We start from the raw sequence: 24,601 nt of genomic DNA, 5'->3' as shown, positions 1-24,601 counted from the left end.
GAGTCTCACAAGCCAGAAGAAAATGCATCTGGATGCTTCCTTCTTGTTCCTGATGACTCATGAGAAGGTTGCAAAACTCACGTTCTAATGTTTAATATTGTAAAGTAGCCCCACAGGGAACCCATAGGATACCAGGCCTCATTGTATTAACTTACATAGGAGGGATAGAATCATAAAGGTCCCAAACAGGTGTTCCAGACAAACAGATGCTGGGTCTTAATAATAACGTCCAACTGAAGAAAAAGGCGTTAAAATCCCCACCTCTGAGGTTAGCATATTAAGATAACCTAAAAACTCTCCTACAGTACTCCCTAAATACTAAGAGAAAAAATACTCTTGATGGAAAGATCCCTATGATTCCCTCCTAAGGAGTGGTTGGAGGCACATGTACCAATGCCACATGGATAAGGACCATCTCACCCCAGAACCTAAGTCTCCTGATAGGCAAGACTATATGAAGCTCTCTTCTATTATAGACCACACCCTTGCAGAGGAGGAATTCAAACTCTACTAATCTGCTGAAGGTACTCTGGCTGGAGAGAGAGAGAGAGAGAGAGAGAGAGAGAGAGGGAGGGAGAGAGAGAGAGAGACAAGGTCCAAAAACTCCCTTCTTACAGTGCCCAAGGAGTCTCTCCTAGCTACTGCTCGTATGTAAAAAGCATCTGTTCACGCCCTCATTAACCAAACCAAGGGGAAACGGTCACTGGCATTACCTATGTTACTCCCTTGGAGGGGGAGAGCAGCTTCCACAGGCAGCATATTTCCTACCCTAACTAGCCCATGGTGTTGGTGAGCAGTCCGTGTGGGACTGAGCATATGCACCTGTGGATAAGCAAGTTCAGCTTCTAAGGTCATGAACACTCCTATGTCATGGCCGGACCTAAGAAAGTGAGCGACACATTTCACCTACACCTAGCTTATGGAGCCGGTGTTGGGTCCCAACCGGGAGCATTCATGGGGACAAGGAGATAAACAGAAAGGTAAGGGAACCCCTAATGACCGTAAAAGACATAGTCCTACGTTACTATGTGGTCCTCATAACTTAATCTTCCACTGAGCCTGGGAGACAACAAAAAATGTTATTTTTATTAATAAAATAAATTTTTGAATATACTTACCCGATAATCATGTAGCTGTCAACTCCGTTGCCCGACAGAATTCTATGGAGGGATACGCCAGCTATCACAATACTAGAAGGGGGTGTACTTACCAGCGCCACCTGTGGCCAGGTACTCAATCATTTGTTGTTGACACCTCCTCAATTATTCCTCGGTCCACTGGTTCTCTCTGGGGAGGAAAGGGAGGGTCGATTAAATCATGATTATCGGGTAAGTATATTCAAAAATTTATTTTATTAATAAAAATAACATTTTTCAATATTAAACTTACCCGATAATCATGTAGCTGATTCACACCCAGGGAGGTGGGTGAAAACCAGTGTACAAGATTAAAGGATAGCTAAGTATCCCATATTTCATATAACAGTTATCTCAAATAACAATGAAATAATAAGTACCTGGTAAGGAAGTCGAATAGAACCGTTACTCTGCCTCTTTATTTAAAGTTCGTCTTCCTTACTGAGCGCAGCGTTCCTCTTGGAGGCTGAATCAACCCAAAGGTGCCAAAGTACACGGGGTTGCAACCCCTACTAAAGGACCTCTACCAAACCTTTAACCCAGGCGCTTCTCAAGAATGAATAGACCACCCGCCAAATCCAAGGATGCGGAAGGCTTCTTAGCCTACCGTAACAACCATAAAAAACAACAATAAAAGTATTCAAGAGAAAGGTTAAAAAAGGTTATGGGATTAAGGGAATGTAGTGGCTGAGCCCTCACCTACTACTGCACTCGCTGCTACGAATGGTCCCAGGGTGTAGCAGTTCTCGTAAAGAGACTGGACATCTTTCAGATAAAATGATGCAAACACTGACTTGCTCCTCCAATAGGTTGCATCCATTATGCTCTGCAGAGAACGGTTTTTATTAAAGGCCAACGAAGTAGCTACAGCTCTTACTTCGTGGGTCCTTACCTTCAGCAATGCAAGGTCTTCCTCCTTTAAGTGAGAATGTGCTTCTCTGATCAGAAGCCTTATATAGTACGAAAGCCCATTCTTGGACATGGGTCTCGAGGGTTTCTTGATGGCACACCATAAGGCTTCTGACTGTCCTCGAATAGGTTTAGACCTCTTCAGATAATATTTGAGAGCTCTGACAGGGCAAAGAACTCTCTCTAGTTCGTTACCTACCATGTTGGAGAGGCTAGGTATTTCGAACGATCTAGGCCAAGGACGTGAAGGAAGCTCGTTCTTTGCTAGGAATCCAAGCTGAAAAGAACATGTTGCAGATTCGGTTGTGAAACCAATGTTCTTGCTGAAGGCATGAACCTCACTGACTCTCTTAGCTGTTGCAAGGCAAACGAGAAAAGCAGTTTTGAGGGTAAGATCCTTGAAGGAAGCTGACTGGAGAGGTTCGAACCTAGATGTCATAAGGAACCTTAAGACTACGTCTAGATTCCAGCCTGGAGTGGAAAGACGACGTTCTTTAGACGTCTCAAAAGACTTGAGAATGTCTTGAAGGTCCTTGTTGGAAGACAGGTCCAAACCCCTGTGGCGGAGAACTGAGGCCAACATGCTCCTATATCCTTTAATCGTAGGTGTTGAAAGGGATCTCTCATTCCTAAGATGTAGAAGGAAGTCAGCTATTTGGATCACAGAGGTATTGGTAGAGGATATTGAATTGGGTCTACACCAGCTTCGGAAGACCTCCCACTTAGACTGGTAGACTCTACGAGTGGAAACTCTTCTAGCTCTGGCAATCGCACTGGCTGCCTTCTTCGAAAAGCCTCTAGCTCTAGCGAATCTTTCGACAGTCTGAAGGCAGTCAGCCGAAGAGCGTGGAGGTTTGGATGCAACCTGTCTACGTGTGGTTGACGTAGAAGGTCCACTCTTAGAGGTAGAGTCCTGGGGAAGTCGACTAGCCATTGAAGTACCTCTGTGTACCATTCTCTTGCAGGCCAAAGGGGAGCAACCAGCGTCAGCCGTGTCCCTTCGTGCGAGACGAATTTCTGCAGAACTTTGTTTATTATCTTGAACGGAGGGAATGCGTACAGGTCGAGATGGGACCAGTTCAGAAGAAAAGCATCCACATGAACCGCTGCAGGGTCTGGAACAGGGGAACAATAAAGCGGAAGTCTCTTGGTTATGGAGGTGGCAAACAGATCTATGGTAGGTTGACCCCACAAGGTCCAAAGTCTGTTGCACACACTCTTGTGGAGGGTCCATTCCGTGGGAATGACCTGATTCCTTCTGCTGAGGCGATCCGCTGAAACATTCATATCGCCCTGGATGAACCTCGTGACCAGAGTGAGGTTTAGACCTCTTGACCAGATGAGGAGGTCCCTTGCGATCTCGTAAAGGCTCCTCGAATGGGTCCCTCCATGCTTGGAGATGTAAGCCAAGGCTGTGGTGTTGTCTGAATTCACCTCCACCACTTTGCCTAGCAGGAGGGACTTGAAGTTCAACAGGGCTAGATGAACTGCTAACAGTTCCTTGCAGTTGATGTGGAGTAATCCTTGTTCCTTGTTCCATACTCCTGAGCATTCCCGTCCGTCCAAGGTCGCACCCCAGCCCGAGTCCGATGCATCTGAGAAGAGATGAAGATTGGGGGTCTGGATGGCCAATGATAGACCCTCCTTGAGAAGGAGATTGTGCTTCCACCACAGGAGAGTGGTCTTCATCTCTTGGTTGATAGGGATAGAGACTGCTTCTAGAGTCGAGCCCTTGTCCCAATGAGCAGCAAGATGGAATTGAAGAGGGCGGAGGTGGAGTCTTCCTAGCTCGACAAACAGGGCCAGAGATGAGAGGGTCCCTGTGAGACTCATCCACTGTCTCACTGAGCAATTGCTCCTCTTCAGCATGCTCATGATGCACTCTAGGGCTTGGTTTATCCTGGGGGCCGATGGAAAAGCCCGAAAATCCTGACTCTGAATCTCCATTCCCAGGTACACAATGGATTGGGAGGGAATGAGTTGAGATTTCTCTAAATTGACTAATAGACCTAGGTCTCTGATTAAGTCTAAAGTCCAATTGAGGTTCTCCAGACAACGACGACTCGTGGAGGCTCTCAACAGCCAGTCGTCTAGGTAGAGGGAGGCTCTGATGTTCGATAAGTGTAGGAATTTCGCTACATTCCTCATCAGATGAGTAAAGACCATAGGAGCTGTGCTTAGGCCAAAACACAGGGCTTGGAACTGATAGACAACCTTTCCGAAAACGAATCTCAGGAAAGGTTGGGAGTCTGGATGAATGGGAACGTGAAAGTATGCATCTTTCAAGTCCAACGAGACCATCCAGTCCTCCTGTCTGACCGCTGCTAAGACCGACTTGGTCGTCTCCATCGTGAACGTCTGCTTGGTGACATACTCGTTGAGAGAGCTGACGTCCAGCACCGGTCTCCAACCTCCTGTCTTCTTGGCCACAAGAAAGAGACGGTTGTAGAAGCCCGGGGATTGATGGTCCCGGACTATAACCACTGCCTTCTTCTGCACAAGTAGCGACACCTCCTGTTGCAATGCTAGCCTCTTGTCCTCTTCTTTGTAGTTGGGAGAGAGGTTGATGGGCGATGTGGTCAGAGGTGGTTTGAGGCAGAATGGAATCCTGTAACCGTACCTCAGCCAACTGACAGACTGTGCGTCTGCACCTCTCTTCTCCCAGGCTCGCCAGAAGATCTTGAGTCTGGCTCCTACTGTTGTCTGGAGAATCTGAGAGTCAGTTCTTTCCCTTAGATGTCCTGGATCCTTTCCTAGACTTGCTCCTGTGAGAGTCTGGACGGGAGCTTCCTCGGCTGGGGGCTCTACCACGAAAGGGCGGTATGAACCTCGTAGCCGGGGTATCAGCCACTGGGGAGCGATAAGTCTTGGGGACTGAGGTGGCAACCTTAGACTTACGAGCCGATGAGGCTACAAGATCGTGCGTGTCCTTTTGTATCAGGGCAGCCGACAAGTCCTTAACTAGCTCCTCGGGAAAGAGGAACTTTGAGAGTGGAGCAAAAAGGAGTTGTGACCGCTGGCAAGGTGTAATGCTGGCGGAAAGGAAGGTACACAGTTGTTCCCTTTTCTTCAATACCCCTGATACAAATAACGACGCTAGCTCACCCGATCCATCTCTGATGGCCTTATCCATGCAGGACATTATTAGCATGGCAGAATCTTTGTCCGCAGGAGAGGTTTTCTTGCTGAGGGCTCCCAGGCACCAGTCGAGAAAGTTGAACATTTCAAATGCTCTGAACAACCCTTTCAGAAAATGATCCAGGTCTGAGAAGGTCCAACAAACCTTCGAGCGTCTCATAGCAGTTCTCCGAGGCGAGTCCACCAGACTTGAGAAGTCAGCCTGGGCAGAGGCAGGTACTCCTAAGCCTGGTGCTTCCCCTGTGGCATACCAAACGCAACCTTTCGAAGCGAGCTTCGTTGGAGGGAACATGAAGGAAGTCTTGCCAAGGTGTTGTTTAGACTGCAGCCACTCCCCTAAGATCCTTAAAGCCCTCTTGGAGGATCTAGCTAGGACAAGCTTAGTATAGTTGGACTTAGCTTGTTGTACGCCCAGCGAAAACTCAGATGGTGGAGAGCGGGGAATAGCAGAGACGAAGTGGTCTGGGTAAATCTCCCTGAGTAGAGCCAAGACCTTACGAAAATCAATCGACAATGGAGAAAGCTTAGATTCGTCCACGTCTGATGAGGGATCAAGGTGTGCCTCCTCATCATCCGACACCTCATCAGCAGAGGGTAGCGAAGCGATCGGACCAGAATGCTGAACCGCAGAGTCAGAACGGGTAGGAACAATAACAGTGGTTTCCTCTTCCAGTAACTGTTGAGGGAAAACCTGAGGCTCAGACTGCAAAGGCTGAACAACAGACGAAGCAGAAGGCAGGCGCATGGGTGAAGGAGGTTGACTCCTAGCAAGAGAGGTTGAACCCAAGGATTGCACAAGCTGAGCGGAGGACGGAGGCGGAGTAGTCCGTTCCTGTTCCTGTGAGATGAGCGGAGCATGATGAGGTTGAGGCTGCGCAGAACAAGGTAAAGTTCTCGCAAGCTGAGGCTCCTGAGGCGCAAGTCCAGGGTGTAGAGGAGCTTGCCTTGAGGAGGGTTGAGCTCGCTGCAGCGATGGCTGAGCAGACAGACTCACGGAGGGGAGAGGTTGTTGTACCCCAACCGAGAGTTGCACCACTGGTGGAGCAGCAAGGGGAGGCGGAGGAAGAGTGGAAAAACTCTCCTGATCCCAAAGCAAGGGTTGCCTTAAAGAAGGCTGAGGCTGAACACCACTGGGAACAGCGAACTCCGAAAGTGGCTCAACATCGTACGCCTGGCAGATGGTGCTGCGACCAGGCGGAGCAAGTGCAGGCGGGGCGAGCACAGGCGGAGCGAGAACAGGCGGAGGGAGTGTAGGCGGAGGAGGAGGTGCAACACTCTCAGCCCGACACTCACGCATCAAGTCCGAAAGCTGAGCTTGCATGGACTGAAGCAGGGTCCACTTGGGATCGGCAGAAACGATAACAGACTGAGGTAAAGTCACAGTCGGGCTCTGTTTTGGCAGAACCTTACTCCTCTTGGGCGGAGTACAGTCGACAGATGACTGAGGCGAGTCAGAGCTGAGCCAATGACTGCAACCTGGCTGAGCACTCGCGGACTGGACTCTACGTTTAAGCGGTCTCGAGACCTGAGACCAACGTTTCTTCCCTGCTAGTTGATCAGCGGACGAGAATAAGACGGGCTCAATCGTCTGCAGGTGGGAGTGACGGTCTAAGGAAGACACGCCCGCAACCACCGAGGATAGTTCTGTGCGCCTAACAAGGCCTGTCGAACCCTTAAGCCCTTCGACATTGCTTCTCCCCTGGGCATGGGAGCTTGCAAGAGGTCCCGGACTGGGAGGACGACTGGCTCGCACAGAAAAATCCTCACGCACCACACTGGCACCACTAGCACTTGGCACTGCACCGACACTAGCACTCGTCACAGCACTGGCACTAATTCCACCCACTGCACTCTTGACCTTCAGTTCTTTAACTTCGGCCATCAGAGACTTATGGTCACTTACCACTGATTCTACTTTATCGCCTAAAGCCTGAATAGCACGCAAAACAACTGACATATCAGGCGGAGGGCACACAGTAGGTTCGGGGGTAGCCACTACAGGGGTAGGAAAAGGTAGGGGATCATGAGGTGAGGAAAACATAGAAGAGTGAGAAGAACTTCTCCTAACTCTACCTCTCTCTAACTTAGATGAATATTTTAAAAGACGGACAAATTCCAATTCCGAAAGTCCGGCGCATTCCTCACATCGATTTTCTAATAGACAGGGCCTGTCCCTACAGTCAGAACAAGCGGTGTGAGGATCTACCGAGGCCTTCGGAATACGCCTATTGCAAGACCTACATCGTCTATGGGAGGGGGCTTGCGAAACGTCAGACATCTTGTTTCAAAGAGTTAGCCAAAGGGTGATCCAAAAACAAGCAAAATTCGTTAACCGTTATATCAGTATTATATAAAAGCTATCTAGCTAATATAAGAAGGATTCCAGTAAAGCGACAGCCGTTAATCTGAGAGAATACTTCACCAAATATCCGTGAATAAACTCGAAGACCATAAGCGTATCCCAGAACGTCTAGCCGGAAGCACGACAGAGGAATAATTGAGGAGGTGTCAACAACAAATGATTGAGTACCTGGCCACAGGTGGCGCTGGTAAGTACACCCCCTTCTAGTATTGTGATAGCTGGCGTATCCCTCCATAGAATTCTGTCGGGCAACGGAGTTGACAGCTACATGATTATCGGGTAAGTTTAATATTGAAAAAGGGAAGACCAAAGTCAAACCTATTCTAGAGAAAGAAGTTGCAGGTGCTCCTTGATTTGAGGCTGAGGCCTTCGTTCAACATGGGCCAGGTGCATGACTACTCTATAAGGCTTGGCTGCAGTCATCACCTGAAGGGACACCATGTGGTTGAAGAAGGTGCTGCTGGCACAAGGGCCTCCCGTTCCCCATTCCTTAGTCACAAGGGATTCACCAGCAATCAGAGCCACAGCACAACTGTTGTCTCTGTGCTAACAGCCAACCAGATTGATTAATGTCTATGGTGATGACAGAAAAACTTCCACTCCTCTCAATAACAACCCTACTACTGTAAGTTTTGCCCGATGATACGAAGTTGAATCTCAATAAAAATCATAGTTCACTACCGTGACCAACTACTATTGGTTAACAGTACCATCTGGATGGAGACCATAGTCAGAGGAATAGTGCAATGTCCTCTGTGTACAGTATTAAAGTTTGTTGACAAGACAACAGTTAAAGGAGAGGACTCTCTAGATTGGCTACACCAAAGAGAGTACAGTACAGTAAACCCTCACCATATTGCGGTTCAACTATTGCACTCTCAGTAGAGATTTTTCTTACTAATATAAAATAAAAAAATTCATACCATGAACTCCTCATTATATTACGAGTCTCTGCGGCTGATAGGGATTGATACTTTTTTAACTCTAATTATATAAGTGATAAAATTCTAAAATTTTAAAAGTAATTTGTATATTTCCTAACTACAGTATAGTAAACAAACTTTCCTAACTACAGTATTGTAAACAAACTTGAGTCCTTTATAGGAGTATAATTTCAAAGATTCTAGAATGGCCATTTAAACTTTTAACAAGGTGGTTCTATTTACTGGCAGTAGGAGGGTAGGCGCCATCCACCAGACAGTCAATGAAACATGACATTTGTAAGTAATATGACAAATTTGGAAGTAATTTGTATTTTTCCTAACCATACAAACCTGTAGCTATTTATAGGGGAAGTGGGGAGAATTGCTGACAGCTACATCTCATCAGCAGTTGGAGTTTCATTGCTAAAGACCACACTCTCCAACATGCTGATCCAACTCTTCCTTCGGCGAAGCTGAAAGACGAGCCATTAGTTTTAGCGAGTTAACGCCCCTCCCACTAATTAAGGGAGGATGGAGGGTCGTAGGTACCTCGCTCACTCATACACCTGGGCTGTGAACCACACTTTGCCTGGAGGTAGGACTTCAATGGAGACTGGTGCTGGCAGGCTAATTTGTATAAATAGCTACAAGCTGGACATAGTGGAGCTAATGATCCCGACGGGAAATCCTCACTTGATATGGGTAGAAAATAGCCCATAGTGGAGTGCTATTCTTTTTGACTGAAACAGTCCTGGAATAATTTTCCATTCACCATCTGAGTTCCACTTCTGCCCATCTATTCCAGGACACCAAGATGCCACCAATTTTGTCCCTTCTTAGAAACATAGCAGAATAGCATTGTAAATTCATTAATTACAGAATAACAAGTTCAGGATAAAGAAGCATAAAGAGAAAATGCAAATAATTCCTTGGATAAGTTATGAGTATTAAGAGTTTTCAAGTCAATACTTGCTCATTGTTCTTTGGCCCGCAGCCCTGTTAAAAGCTGCATTTAGAATCATAAGCATTGTTTATGCTATTATAGGATAACCGGTTGTAACTACACTTTAATACTGTCCATAACCTTGCATTTTCATATAATATAGGTTATCATCCTTAAATACTCTCTACTCACGAGTATAGTGTGTTTAGTATGTTTAATGGTTATGAGTGTCCAATGTTATTTTTTTTTTTTTTTTTTTTAACCTAGTTATTGTGGGACTGAAGTGAAGAGGGATACTGTACTAGTTTTTTCCTTACAATATAAATTTAGTTATGAGAACTGAAATTGTCCTTCATTATTGGGTATTGTCAACCTAGTTATTTGATTAATTTTTCTTATAAAATATGACATATTCGGAGATAATTTGTATTTTTCCTAACCATACAAACCTAAGCTATTTACATTGGGTTTACCTTTCGACGAAGCTGAAATGACGAGCCAATAGTTTTTAACGAGGGTTAACTACCCCCGCGCTAGTTAGCGGGGGTAGGGGAAGGGGTAGCTTGCTACCCCTCCCCCCCCACACACCGGTGATTTGCTTCACTTCACTTAGAGGTAGGACTTGACTTGGGGGTCAGGGCTGGCGGGAAAATATGTGTAAATAGCTAAGGTTTGTATGGTTAGGAAAAATACAAATTATCTCCGAATTTGTCATTTTTTCCGTAACCGAAATACAAACCACGCTATTTACATTGGGTGACTTACCCCTTAGGAAGGGTGGAAAGTCCCCAGCCTTACTGAATTTGACTTTGCCCGGGGGCTCCGCCTCCCAGTGAGTGGCACTTGAGAAAAGGAGCCCCTGCACCTCACAAGTTCCTTGCTTCGCTAGGAACGAGTGGCTTACATAAGCAGTGTGTGGAGGAAAGGGTGACTCGTCCTATGAAGTTGACCTTGAGACCTTCAGATAGGAATCTAGGATAGGACGTTCCCAATACCACCTCGTCAGGGTATGGGGAACACAACAGTATTAAGCTTAATACTAGGAGCACAAAGAAGCATGGGTTACCTGCAGAGGTCGAGGTCAGCTATGCGAAGGCCAGGATGCTGCTTTCCCAAGAGAGGGGAGAATGAAGAAAGAAGTAAGGGTCAGACATACTCTTTCATTCACGCAGACTAAAACCGGGTAACAACGCCCTCAACCTACTGCTACTTGTCCATAAAGGAGCCTGAGGTTAGACCAGCTGTTGTGCAGACCCCAGCTTGAAGCACCTGCGTCACAGAGAAGTTTCTCTTGAAGGCCAGGGGCGTTGCTCATGTGCCCTAAGGCGACGTGACGGAGGAGGGTCTGGATTCAAGGCGTGATAGATAACCCTTCGAATCCAACCGAGATGGTATTCGTGGTGACCCTCCTCTTCGTCTTTCCCGTGCTCACAAACAATGCCCGCACTTGGGGACGAACTGCAGCTGTTCTCTTCAAGTAATACCTCAGACACCTCACTCGACATAGTAGCAGCTGGTCTGGGTCGCTTGTTACAGAACGGAGACTCGCGATCCTGAAATAGTCGAACCGTGGATCCGGCACTCCAGGATTCTGAGTCTTGGCAACAAACTCAGGGACGAACCTGAACGTTACCTCCCCCCATCCCCTTGAATGGGCGATGTCGTACGAGAGACCATGAAGTTCACTAACTCGCTTGGCCGAAGCCAAAGCGAGCAGGAAAGCCGTCTTCCAAGACAGGTGGCGATCAGAGGCCTGGCGTAATGGTTCGAAGGGAGGTCTCTTAAGAGCCCTGAGAACCCGAACCATGTTCCAAGGAAGAGGTCTCACTTCCGACACGTGGGCAGGTAAGCTCTTAGCTACGTATGAGTAGAGAGAGTTCCAGCGAGGAAGAAATGTCCACACCTTTCAGCCTGAAAGCCAAGCTTAAGGCTTAGCGATAGCCTTTCACTGCTGAGACAGAAAGGCGCATTTCCTCCCACAGATACACGAGGAACTCCGCTATTGCTGGAATAGTGGCATCGAGTGGAGAGATACCCCTCCCACGACACCAACCACAAAAGACTCTCCACTTTGCCTGGTAGACTCCCTCAGAGGACTTTCGCAGGTGCCGAGACATTCTCTCCGCAACCTGTTGCGAAAAGCCTCTCTCCGTGAGGAGATGCTGGACAGTCTCCAGGCGTGAAGCTGAAGCGAGGCCACGGCCTTGTGAGGGATGTTGGAGTGTGGTTGTCTGAGTAGCTCGCGTCGTGGGGGAAGTTCTCTCGGGAGCTCCGTCAGGAGCTGCAGAAGGTCCGGGAACCATTCCGCGTGATGCCATAGCGGAGCTATCAGAGTCATCGAACAGTTGACCGATAGTCTGGTCCTGTTGAGCACCCTTCTCATCAGACAGAACGGAGGGAAGGCGTATACGTCGATGTTGTCCCACCGTTGCTGAAAAGCATCTTGCCAGAGAGCCTTGGGGTCCGGGACTGGGGAGCAATACAGAGGCAGCTTGAAATTCAATGCTGTCGCGAACAGATCCACGGTCGGGGAACCTCACAAAGTCAAGACTTTGTTGGCTATCTGAGGATCCAAAGACCACTCGGTACTCACTATCTGCGAAGCCCTGCTCAGACTTTCGGCGAGCACATTCCTCTTGCCAGGAATGAAGCGAGCTGATAGTGTTATCGAGTGGACTTCGGTCTACCTCAGAATCTCTACTGCAAGATGGGATGGCTGCTGCGAAAAGTACCTCCCTGCTTGTTGATATAAGCCACTACCGTGGTGTTGTCGCTCATCACCACCACGGAGTGACCCGCCAGGGTCCGTTGGAACTGTTGAAGAGCCAGAAAGACGGCCTTCAATTCTAGCAGGTTGATGTGCAGGTACTTTTCTGATTCTGACCAAAGGCCTGAGGTCCTCTGGTTCAGAACGTGCGCCCCCCACCCTTCTTTTGACGCGTTCGAAAACAGTATCAATTCCGGGGGGAGGACGAGAAGATCCACTCCCTTTCGCAGGTTCTCGTCGACCAGCCACGACCGCAGGTCCGCCCGTTCCAAAGATCCTATCGGGACCTGTACGTCCGGGGAATCGGATCCTTGATTCCAACAGGACTTGAGCCGCCACTGCAGAGATCTCATCCTGAGGCGGCCGTTTGGAACCAGACGAGCCAGGGAGGACAGGTGAGCTAAGAGACGCAACCACGATTGGGCGGGAAGCTCTTCTCGCCTGAGGAAGGGTTCCGCCACCCTCCTCAGCCTTGCTATCCTGTCGTCTGATGGAAAGGCTTTGTGGAGATTGGTGTCTAACAACATGCCTAGATAAACCAGTCGTTGGGACGGCTGCAGAGAGGACTTCTCGAGGTTTACCACGATCCCCAGATCCTGGCAAAGACTCAGAAGCCTGTCTCGGTGTCGAAGAAGGGTCGACTCCGAGTCTGCTAGGATCAGCCAGTCGTCCAGATAACGAAGGAGACGGATGCCGTTCCTGTGCGCCCAAGATGAAATCAGGGTGAACACCTGAGGTGCTGTGGAGAGACCGAAACACAGCACCTTGAACTGGTAGGTCTTGTCGTCTAGGCTGAATCTCAAGTACTTCCCGGAAGATGGATGGATTGGGATCTGGAAGTACGCGTCCTTTAGATCCAGTGTGCACATGAAGTCTAGAGGTCTCACCGCAAGTCTGACCGTGTCCGCTGTCTCCATGCTGAACCGAGTTTGCTTGACAAACTTGTTCAGAGCCGAGAGGTCGATGACAGGTCTCCAGCCTCCAGACGCCTTCTTTACAAGAAAGAGTCGACCGAAGAAGCCTGGGGAGCCGCCGACGACCTCCTGGAGAGCATCCTTCTTGAACATGGTCTCGACTTCCGCCCGAAGGGCCAGCCCCTTTACCGATCCCATGGCATAGGAGCTCAACGACACTGGATTCGCTGTCAGGGGAGGTTGAGATGTTATGAACGGGATGCGATAGCCTTAGCCGATCACAGAAATCGTCCAAGCATCGGCCCAATGTTGCTGCCACCTGTGCACGCAACGTCGAAGGCATCCCCCCACAGGTGGACACGCGGGGGCACTGCCACTCCTAGCGTTTGCGGCCGCCCCCTCTAGGAGTCTTGCCTCCCCTGAAGGACTTACCACCTTTTTTGTCCTTGGCTGGAAAGGGCTGGGTCTTAGACACCACTTTCTTAGCTGCCGGTGCCTGCTTTGGTGTCTTGCGAGGCTGCTGCTGCTGTTGCTGCGGAGCTGGAGGCTTATAGGGCCGAGCTGTAAGGGCCCTATGGATGAGGGAGTCCTGGCTAGACTTCCTCCACCTCTCAGCCGTTCCTTCCACATCCTGAGGCTCCAACAGATTCCCCCCAAGGAGGGAACATGTCTGAGCCTACAGACATCCACGGCGGGGACCTTCGGGTGAAACTTCTCGGTCACCGCATCACGCCGCTTCAATACCGAGTTGGCCCACAGGGTGGTAACCTGGTGTGCCAGGAACTCGATGGAGCGGGTGCCCGAGAGTAGGAAGGTCTCCAGGGCCTTCCTATTGGCCTCCTTAGGCAAATCCTCGGAGCGCAATAGGATGCCCAGAGACCCTAGCCATATATCCAGCCACGAAGTGGCCTGCATGGCGCACTTCGCGACCTTCTCATGGCTCAGGATCTCCGACACAGAGAACGTGACCTGCCAGGCAGAGAGCTTCTCAAGAGGAACTCCCTTAGCAAGCTCTTCTACGGAATGATGGAGAGGAAGAGCGAGACTAGACTCCCCCAAGATCTCAAAATACCTCCTCTGCTGGAGACGAGGAGGTGGGAGGAGTTTGTTCCCGGCAGAGGAACGACTGGAGGAAGCAAGAGCCGCGAGTTAAGCATTGGCCCTGGCTCTGGCACTCTTCAACCCCTGGGACCAGGGCAGAGTCGCACTGGTCTTAGGGGACTTCTGAGTACCGTACACCTGGTCCAGGACCGTGTCCTTGCCTTCTCGGGGGGCGATCACGGCGTCCATGAACCCGTTGAGTTGCCTCATCAGGCTCAGGACCTGCCAGAAGGCATGCTCAAACTCCTGCTGGTCTCCTCCTTACGGACTGGCAGCTAAGTCTCCCGTCCCCGGAATCTCTTCCTGGGGACATGCGTGGACGTTCTCCCGGGGCGCAGCTGGTTCCTGATGAATCCTAGAAGACGACTTCGGGATTGTCTTGGAGTCCTTGGGTTCCCTCCTGGGCGGGATACACGACCCCAACAAAGAGGTTCGGAAAGCGCCCTCGGTGCGAGACTATTCCCCTCCATGAGGAGATGACTCCCCCCTTGGTGCCAAGGGGGAGACCATCACCTCACTGGATTCTCCCGAGGACGGAAAAGCCTCGTCCCCGGGAGAAGGAGAAAGCGCCTGCGAAGGGGATGGAGCCTTCCTGACGGACCTCTTAGGAACCAACTTCTCCCTGGGAGAAGTCACCACGAAGCCCACTCCTCTCCTTCTCTTCAGCGGGGGCGAGGCAGCCGTTGGCTTGTGTCCTTAGTCGGCGACTGCCGGCTTCACTAACGCCTGCATCAGAGGACCAAACCAAGTCTGCCGAGACACGGGCACAGAGTCCGAAATTCCCGCTGGAGGGAAGGGGATCGGGCGATCCTTCGGAGTGGACACCACTGGACCTGCCTGAAAAGGAAGGGGGGAAGGAAGTTGTACTGACCTCTCTGATGTGTCTTCCCTATCCTGCACAAGAGTCCTGCGCTTCAGCGGAGGCAATCCTGAGTGCGGTCTGGCGACACGCGGCCCTGCTGCTGTCGCGGGCTGCGAAACCCAACGCGAACGGGGGTCGTGCTGACGCTCGTACGTAGTCGAAACTACGGGATTGCGCGCGAAAGAATGTTGACGCGCGGGCGCGCAAACGCGCGAAGACAAACGAGCGCGGGAGCGATCGCGCGCAGGCGAGCGGTCGCGAGGGCGCACAGGTGAACGAGCTGGCGAGTGAGCACGTTGGCGCGTCGGCGAGGGAGCGCGTTGACGAGTGGGCGAACGAGATCGCTCCGATGACCGCTGACGATGTTGTCCAAGAGACCTGTAGCGCGTGGTAGAGCGATGGCGAGCAGGCGATCGGAGGCGCGCTGGTGAACGCTGGCGCGTAGGCGACCGATGGCGCGCTGGCGCATGGTGGCGCGTTGGCGAGCGAGAGCGCGTAGACCGCGTAGGCGAACGACCGCGCGTGGGCGAGCTGACAGAAGGCGACCCATGTCCCTCCAGATCCTCTGGCGACGGCGCGTTGGAGAACGCTTGCCCGCAGGCGATAGGTCACGCGGGCGGTCTGGAGATCGCCGATGTTCAGGTGATCGCTGACGCGCTGGGGACCGTTGACGCGCAGGAGATCGCTGACGAGCAGGCGAATATTGATGCGTCTGTGATCGCTGGCGTGCTGGTGATCGCTGGCGAGCAGGAGGGTGACGCGTGGAATCCTGTGAGGGAACTGCCGGCGCGGGGCGCAGAGGCGAACGCTCACAAACGGGCTCAGGAACAGGAGGCGCGTGGGCGTACAGGCATTTTGGAAGTACGCGCTGGAGACCGCGAGCGTTGTTGCGCTGCAACAGGCTGAAGAGCAGGATCGCGAGGGCGAGAAGAGTCCTTGGTCAAGACCTGAACCGAAGTTCTAGGTTGGGCAGGCGAGCGTGGGCGCACAGGGCACGAGTCAGGAACTGGGAGCGCAGGTGCGCCCTGACGGGCAGGAGATCTAGGGCGCTCAGGGGAACGCTGGCGCACTGGGTGCTCAACAGGAACAACAGGCTGAAGGATGTCCTCAGGAGAGCGCTGGCGAGAAGAGGGGCGACGATCATCAGGAGAGTGCTGGCGAACAGGAGAACGCTGACGAGCAGGGGAGCACCTGTGCGCTAACAATGCAGAAGGGCGCGCAAGGGAAGAACCCACACCGTGTGAAGCATCCCTTTGCCCCGAAGGGACCGTTGCCCGTCGGCTGACGAGGTCAGGCTGCTGTACGTCTGCACCAGAAGCTGAAGGTCTGGAAGGCGTAGGAGATCGATCCCCGGAGAGGTCTAAGGAAGCTGGAGCTGCAGGCTGCTTACGGCGAGGAGAGTCCCCCTCGGAGGAAGGAGGCGAAGATTCAAAAAGGCGCCTCTTAGCACCCTTATAGGGAGACGGGAGGCCCTTGCAACGCAGTGGACGGTAAGCCTTACGGCGAAGGCGGCCACGAGGGAGATCGTCAGGACCATCAGTCCTCCGAAGGGGAGTCTCAGTCAAAGCACTCCCCCTAGAGGGAGGCTTGGCAGCAGAAGAGCCTGCGGGACTCCCTTCCCCCTTCGAGGAATGTTCGGAAGGGGGAGGAGAGCCTTCAGCACCATCATCCACAACAGCACCCGCAGAGGATTGACCCGACCCGTCGGAAGCCTCTGCCACCACGACGTCGACGATAGACAGAGGATCTACCTCTGCTATCACCGGCGACTGCTTAACAGCGGCCCCCAACTGGACAAGGTCAATCAGGGCTTCCCTGGAGGGAAGGCCCTTAAGCCCCAAGGAAGCCCAAATCTGAAAAAGATCATCATTAGACAAGGAGTCATTAGCAACAACCTCCCCCGGAGGAGGAGGAGGAGCCGCCCCGCTATGGGAGGCGACGCCCTCTCCCCCAATCCAAGGTCAGGAAACAGAACTAGGGCCTGCGCTCCCACTCGGCGGTCTCTCCTTAGGAGCCGAACGAGGGGGAGCTTCGGAGGAGGTTTGGGCGGCGAAAGAAGAGTCCCGAGAGCCTTCCTCCTTCAAGGCAACCCCGGAAGGAGAACGGTCTCTCTTGGACTTCTTCTTGCGCCGGCGGCCAAACCTCTCCCACTGGGAGGCAGACCACTCCCCGCACTCACTACACGTGTTCTCTCTGTCACACCGTCGGCCTCGACACTGCGGGCAAAGGGTGTGAGGATCCGTGTCCACCGCAGACATGAATGTACCGCAAGGGCGACCGGCAATCCCAGGGCACTTGCGCATGGTGAACAATAAAGGGTGAGGCCAACTTCAAAATGCACACACACAAACTGGAAGAAAAAGCAAAAAAAGATTAAGGCTGTCAACGAGGACGATGGACTGACACGTCTGTTCATCGCCGGAGCCAAAAGTGAAGTGAAGCAAATCACCGGTGTGTGGGGGGGAGGGGTAGCAAGCTACTGTACCCTATCCCCTACCCCCGCTAACTAGCGCGGGGGTAGTTAACCCTCGTTAAAAACTATTGGCTCGTCATTTCAGCTACGCCGAAAGGTAAACCCAATGTAAATAGCGTGGTTTGTATTTCGGTTACAGAACAAACATCCTTTAAAGAAGGCTCACTTACCTCCGACACCATAGCGGGGTCTGGAACTACTGCCTTAGGATCAGGAATAGGAATATTAATATGAAGTACATTAGAAGGAATATGACTATCAGACGATCTATTGGAAAGAACACTGGTCGATCTAGCTCTTTTAAGCCTATCCTTCTCTTGTCGCTTAACATAGCAATCAAACTCCTTCCACTCTCTATCAGATAAAGACCGACATTCAACACATCTGTTACTAAAAGTACATACATGCTCTCTGCAACCATTATATATTGAGTGAGGATCAACAGAGGCCTTAGGCATACGAGTCTTGCATCCTCTAACACACCTTCTTACTACAGAGTCAGCCATTTTGTAATCAGAAAAAAAGTCCAGGTCAAAAAACCAACAAAGTCTATCTAAACTGAGTGAAAAGTCAAAAGAATATCCAAAAACAAGCAGCGAAAGCCATCAACAAAAATCAAACAAAAGGTACTTCACCAAAATGTAGATAAAGTAATATCAGCGAAACGAATTTCCTAGGTGTTGACTTGATCAACGGCAGGGAATTTCTGAGGAATGTTGGGAATGGTTCCAGTTACCTATGAGAGATGGCGCTCATGTATGACAACCTACTCTCCTGGCGGCGATTGCCGCGAAATTTGAATTTCTGCCATGCGCGCGACGAAACGCGGGATTAAGCTATATACAGTATATGTAACTACCAGGGAAGTTACATATTTAAAAAGCAATATTTTGAATACCATAAACCCCAGGCGCAAATAAATACTAACATAATACGTGATTCTAAGTAAAATATCCCCTTCTTTCATCTTAGAAAATTTCTCGAGTTGTGTCACTAGTCGTTCGGAGCTCCTGTTCTTGCATATGTACCTGTTTGTTGATGACGTAATCGCTGAAGTTCCACCCACGCGCTCAAATTGACCCAATGATTGTGATTTTTTCCAATCGGCCAGTTTTTTAATCCCTCCCACACTTTCAAATTTCCTCCAATTAATTTGAATGATTTTTGGTGACGTGGTAATAGTACCAATCGCAACAATCACAGGACTTTTTAAGCCAATTTTATTGCATTTATTATAAGACACATGACCAAACTTAGACCCCGTATTTCTTTAATTTGTAAATTAACGCTATTCATTACCATGGCTCTTGTTGAAGTGACATGCAATGGCTGTCCTATGGATCAGTGGCGTTTTATAAAGAATTTTCATTCCGATTCGGCAAACTTTATTGAACGTCGTTTACCAAAAGGAGTGACTTGCCCTGATTGTGATTCTCCTTGCTCTTACCGCAGTGATCGCCATCAGTTTTACTGTGGACAAAAATTCGCCAAAAAAAGGAAAAGAAACGGTGTATTATACAGCAGTGTAAGTTTATATAAAGGTTCATTATTAGACAATACCCATTTACCAACTTGGGAAATTTTTTTATTTGTTAATCATTGGTTAGACAAGGGTTTTCAAACATTAAAACGTTCCCAAGTGCTTGCACTAGTCCCATCATACAAGTGTAGAGTGGCGTAGTTTTTGTACTGAGATGACTCTTAACTGGCTTAACAGTCAAGATGCCATTGGTGGTCCAGGAATCATAGCAGATATAGATGAGATTTTCTTTGGTATAAGTATAATAAAGGGCGAGATCTTAATGATGTCAGGCTTTTTGGAGGGATAGAATGTGTTTCCAAATAGAAGTTTATCATTCCTCTACATAAAGAAGGACAAGACAGGAGTGCTATGACATTGATCCCTAAAATCAAAAAATATATACAGTCAGGTCCTGTTGTAATTAATGATGGCTGGGCTGCCTATACAACTCTTGGAAACGAAGGTTGTTCATAAGGTGATTAATCATAGTGAAAACTCAGTTCACCCAGACGATAGCAGTGTTCATACTCAAACTGTTGAGCAATTGTGGAGGAACGTTAAAGAGTGGTCTAAATGTCCTGGAATGAAAACGGCTTACAGTATTTCGAACAGTATTTAGGACGTTATCTTTTTCTTGATTTTTTGGTGATGATGCTCACCATCATTTTTTCCTTAAAGCTGCTAGACTCTACAAACTTATGAGAAATCAAGTATGGCAACCTGCGGACAACTTTCCGGCCACAGATGACGAGTTAGAATCCGATAGGTTTTTTTTTTTTAATCTCAAAAATTATACAAATATTAAAAATCGAAGCCAAATCAAATCTGAAAGTGTTCGAGCAGTGTGCTACTAGTACTACACTACCTAAGATTGTTCATTTTTTCATCCATGTGACTTGTAACGGGGGGTCCGAGGGGAGGTTAGTGACCTGTTTTCTTACTAGGTTAGATGTGGTTAGGTTAGTTATTTATTAAATATTAAAAAATGAAGGCAAAGTCTTAGGAGAAATCAAATCTGAAAGTGTTCGAAGTGTTCTCCTAGTACTACAGTACCTAAGATGGTTGTTTTTTTCCTGTGAACTGCAACGGGGGTGTCTTAGTGACCTGTTTTCATACTAGGTTAGTTATTTATTAAATATCAAAAAAAGAAAGTGACGTCATAGGAGAACCATGCGTTCAAACAGTGTCTTTTTGTGTCGGTATGATTCGTAAGTTGTAAATATTGTTGATGGTTGTCAATGCGTTTTCCCTTTTGTAAGTATTTGTTTTCTCAGTAAAATTGGATAACAGAATGATTTTCTGGCATATTTTCACGTTTTGAAAGAATTTGACGATGATTTTTCTTGGAAATCCATAGAGTGTGGAGTTGAGGCAGTCAATACCTAACTCGACAACTATAGATTTGCGCCGATAATCATCATCAGATTCGTTCAAAACGCATGAAAATATGCCAGAAAAACCATTCTGTTGTCCACTGGGAATTATTGGCAACTTATGCAAATTTACCCTTTTCCATACCTAACATTCCATGATAATTATTACAGCAGTATTGAATGCTACTGTAAAGGACGGGTCCCAACCAACTACAAACTTAACCTGGAGGTAAAAATCTATATCAAAATGACAGCATTAAATTGTAAAAACGAATACTTCATGGTCTGGGACGACACATGCTCTACCTATTGGGAAATTTTAAAATCAAGCACGAGCTACCCGTAACTTGTGTGCGGACTGGGCTGAACTTAGAAAATATTGCCATGGTAAAGGTAAATCATAATATTATGTAATGAGAAAATAACTTCATATTATGATACTGTATATCAGATCATAATAAGGTAAATACAATATATGACACTTTAATTTCAAGCCAAATACATGAACCATATACATGTATTTTTCCTACTCGCTATCTTGTGTTTTATGCATTTATGACCATGATTATTGGGGCAAACCACCCGTTCATGAGTTTTTGGACCCCCTTATATAAAGACAATTATGGGGGACCACAGTGGGAAACCGGGGATTTTTGGGTGGGGAAATATAATAAAAGATTGATTTGCACTAATAATAATAGCCAGAAATGTAAAATAAGCCCAAGATAACCAGTTGGAAAAATATATGGTTCATGTAAATGGCTGAAAATAGGCCAAAATGTGATTATTTAACTTTTGTGATTTGTAAACAGGTACAGAGCCTAACAAACCCACCTAACCTAACCTAGTAGTTCCCTCGTCACAACCCCTACCACAGGGGCGACCCCCTTTCTCAGGTCACAACCCCTAGCCGGGGGGGGCAAGCTCCCCGGCCCCCCCTTCCCAGGTCACAAACTAAAAGTAAATCACAAATAAATCCTTAGATTATGATAAAGTAAATCACAAATAAATCCTTCCATTATGAAAAATTAAATCACAACTAATACCTTACCTTATGATTGACATCGTCGCCTTTTTTTTTCTTTTTGGCAATATTACAAAAGCTTTGCTATAGAAAATGGGCTAGCCTTCACTTAAAATTAAGTCAGAATTGGAACTTTGAGGCCTTATTTCGGTTAATTTTTAGCTTTACACTAAACAGAGAGCATTTCCCTCATAATCAATTGCCGACATGAATGAAATTACACTAAATTTCGAAATAGATTGATGTGCTTCCCTTAAGTTCACTATTGGAGACATTTTTAAGAGATGATGGTTAACTTAAAACTGAAGGCGAAGGTGGGAAAAAAATGGCTGTTGAAGAACAACATCTGGGAACTTATGAAGAAATACTTGTAAGCTGTTAATTGGTATAAAAAAACCATCTGACAAATACGTCATTGTAAATGCACAGAAAGCTCCCCAAACCATGGGAATAAACACAAGCACAATAAGTACCCTTTAGTCTCTCAGATGTAAACACTGGACTTAAGAGTGAAAAAAATACAGTACTTCACATTTTAATAGACCGATACGCAAGTTATTATGTCCCAGCGTCATTAAACATATGGAGAAAAATACCAAACTAGCCAGCACTCGTCAACTTCTTATAATGAATTCCAGTTTCGCTAGAAATTAGGGGTAGTTTGTAGCGCTACGGCCAAGCGTCCTAATTTGCTTATTATCGCTCCAACTGTTATCTTGTATAGTATAAAAACGTTTGGAAATGATCTACGGATCTTAAATATGTGCTTAAACGCACACTTTTGTTTTTTGCCGAAAACCCTAAATTACCTGAAAATTTATGTGGCTCGAGTTCTTACTCGGGCCACGAATCTTCTCGCTCCCGTAGTAGGTAAGGGGGGGGGGTCCCGGGGGGCGAAGCCCTCTGGGTAAGGATACGGCTTTTAGCATAGGTTAGGTGGGTTTTTTAAGTTAGCTTCTCCCGCCAAAATCGTTTTTAGAACGACGGCCACAGTTCAGAATATTCCAGTTTTCTACGAACTCGGTTTTAGAACGACAGCCACAGTCCACACCACTTTATAATATTCCCATTTTCTATGAATGAAAACGGATCTGGCCGTCACCCTACAAAGGCTCCGAAATTAGTACCTCATATATTAACCCATAATAAAAAATATATCCCCCATAAAGAAAAACGATTTGACAAATAATAAGATATCGTCTGTGTCCCAACAAACTACATTCTACACTTTATTTCAATGTTAGTGTTAGTGAAACGATGTAGTCAAACTGGTTGCCCTGTTTGTTCGCGGTTGAAATAAATCTCAAATTCAGGGAAATCACGTTATTCACTACAGGAAAACACTTTCAGTTGGAAATGTTTTCCCGTCCGTAACTATAATTCTACCGACGATACCTAGCGCATCGCCATAGCTTTTCAGTTATGATAGTCGACCAACCACAAAACAAAAACTATGGATATCCGCCAGGAATCATTATCAAAAACCTTCAAAACGCCACAAAATACATTACTAAATACCCTTTAGTCTAAGGCTACCAATAATCAAGTTCTTAAAATAGCTGCCTACCTTTAGGGAACTGAAGCTCTGTTGCATCTTCCTCTATTGTTTCAGTTGTTGTTGGTGGTTCAGCCATATTTAACGACTTTTATTTTCGAGTTTTACTCCGTTAACTTTACAAAATGGTCAAAAGATCGTCTTAAATTGGATCTGACGCAACAACTTGTGCAGGTCTTCAAAATACAAAACAACTGTTCTTCTTCTTCTACCATTTTTGTGTTTACTTTTTAGATCAGTGGTGACAAAGTTAAAACTCTATTTGGGAAGACGGAGACATTATTATTATTATTATTATTATTATTATCATTATTATTATTATTATTATTATTATTATTATTATTATTATTATTATTATTATTATTATTATTATTATTATTTGCTAAGCTATAACCTTAGTTGGAAAAGCAGGATGCTATAAGCCCAAGGGCTCCAACAGGGAAAATAGTCAGGTGAGAAAAGGAGAAAAGAAGATTAAGAACAATAATAAAACTAAACTAAATCTTTCATTTATAAACTATAAAAACTTGAAAATAACAAGAAGATAAAAACTATAAATAACGAAAGGAAGAGAAACAAGATAGAATAGTATGCCCCAGTGTACCCTCAAGCAAGAGATCTCTAACCCAAGACAGTGGAAGACCATGGTACAGAGGCTATGGCACTACCCAAAACTAGAGAACAATGGTTGGATTTTGGAGTGTCTTTCTCCTAGATGAGCATGGTAACAGGGTAGGACATTTGGCATTGCTTGTGAGAATAAGGATCTATGAAACAGTAGCAGTATCTACATAGTTTGCAAATATTGAGACATCTGAGTGTAATAAAAGAAAAAGAAGTGAAAGAAATAGTGGGTATACAGTACAAAATTATGAAAGGAATGTTTGAATAGGTTACAACCACACCTTATTGGGAGTTAATAGCAGAAAAAGGAATATGGCCAATTGAAAATAGAATAGAGTATAAAATGTGTTATTCTGTTTCATAACACCATAACATCAGATGATAAACGATTACTTAAGGTGATAGTGGAAGACAAAATAAGGGAACCAGATGGAGAATGTTGGGGAAAAAGTATTATAGAAATATGCAAAATACATACATACATACATACATACATACACACACATATATATATATATATATATATATATATATATATATATATATATATATATATATATATATATATATATATATATATATATATATATATATATATATATTGATTGATTGATTGATTGATTGAAGAAGTAAGAGAGTATAAAAAGTAATAACTCAAAACAGAAATAAAAAGTAAAGTAGCAAATTAAATTAAACGAAAATTAGAAGAAAAGGAAAGTTGACATGACCAAACTGGTATAGTAATGGCAGAGATTACATAGGAGAACTTAACACTAAGGAAGCAGTAATGGTTATGGTTAAATATAATAGAATTAAAAGAAAATTATATAAACATGAAGGAAAATGTTAGGTTATATGTGTTGTGTAGTGAGGCAGATGATACAACTGAGCATATGTTTTGCTGTAAGGATTTAAGAACATTTAGAAGCAACGGCATAGAATTAGGGAATTTAGATACGCCAGCTAGAGTTGTTA

The 24,601-nt window shown here is 46.9% G+C and overlaps 1 protein-coding gene across 1 annotated transcript in view; it reads right to left on the bottom strand.

The window, feature by feature from the left end:
• Positions 1-23,218, bottom strand: part of Ada2a (Transcriptional adapter 2A) — a 32,494-nt gene extending 9,276 nt beyond the window's left edge. Inside the window, exon 1 of the mRNA XM_068363714.1 lies at positions 23,015-23,218. Coding sequence (XP_068219815.1) covers positions 23,015-23,081 — 67 coding nt within the window. The 5' untranslated portion in view covers positions 23,082-23,218. The remainder of the gene's footprint in view (positions 1-23,014) is intronic.
• Positions 23,219-24,601: the final 1,383 nt, after the last annotated feature.

The sequence above is a fragment of the Palaemon carinicauda genome, chromosome 40 (assembly GCF_036898095.1).
Source record: "Palaemon carinicauda isolate YSFRI2023 chromosome 40, ASM3689809v2, whole genome shotgun sequence".
Classification (NCBI taxonomy): Eukaryota; Metazoa; Arthropoda; class Malacostraca; order Decapoda; family Palaemonidae; genus Palaemon; species Palaemon carinicauda.
The sequence above is the reverse complement of the archived record's forward strand: the minus strand, read 5'-3'. Positions and strand labels throughout refer to the sequence as shown.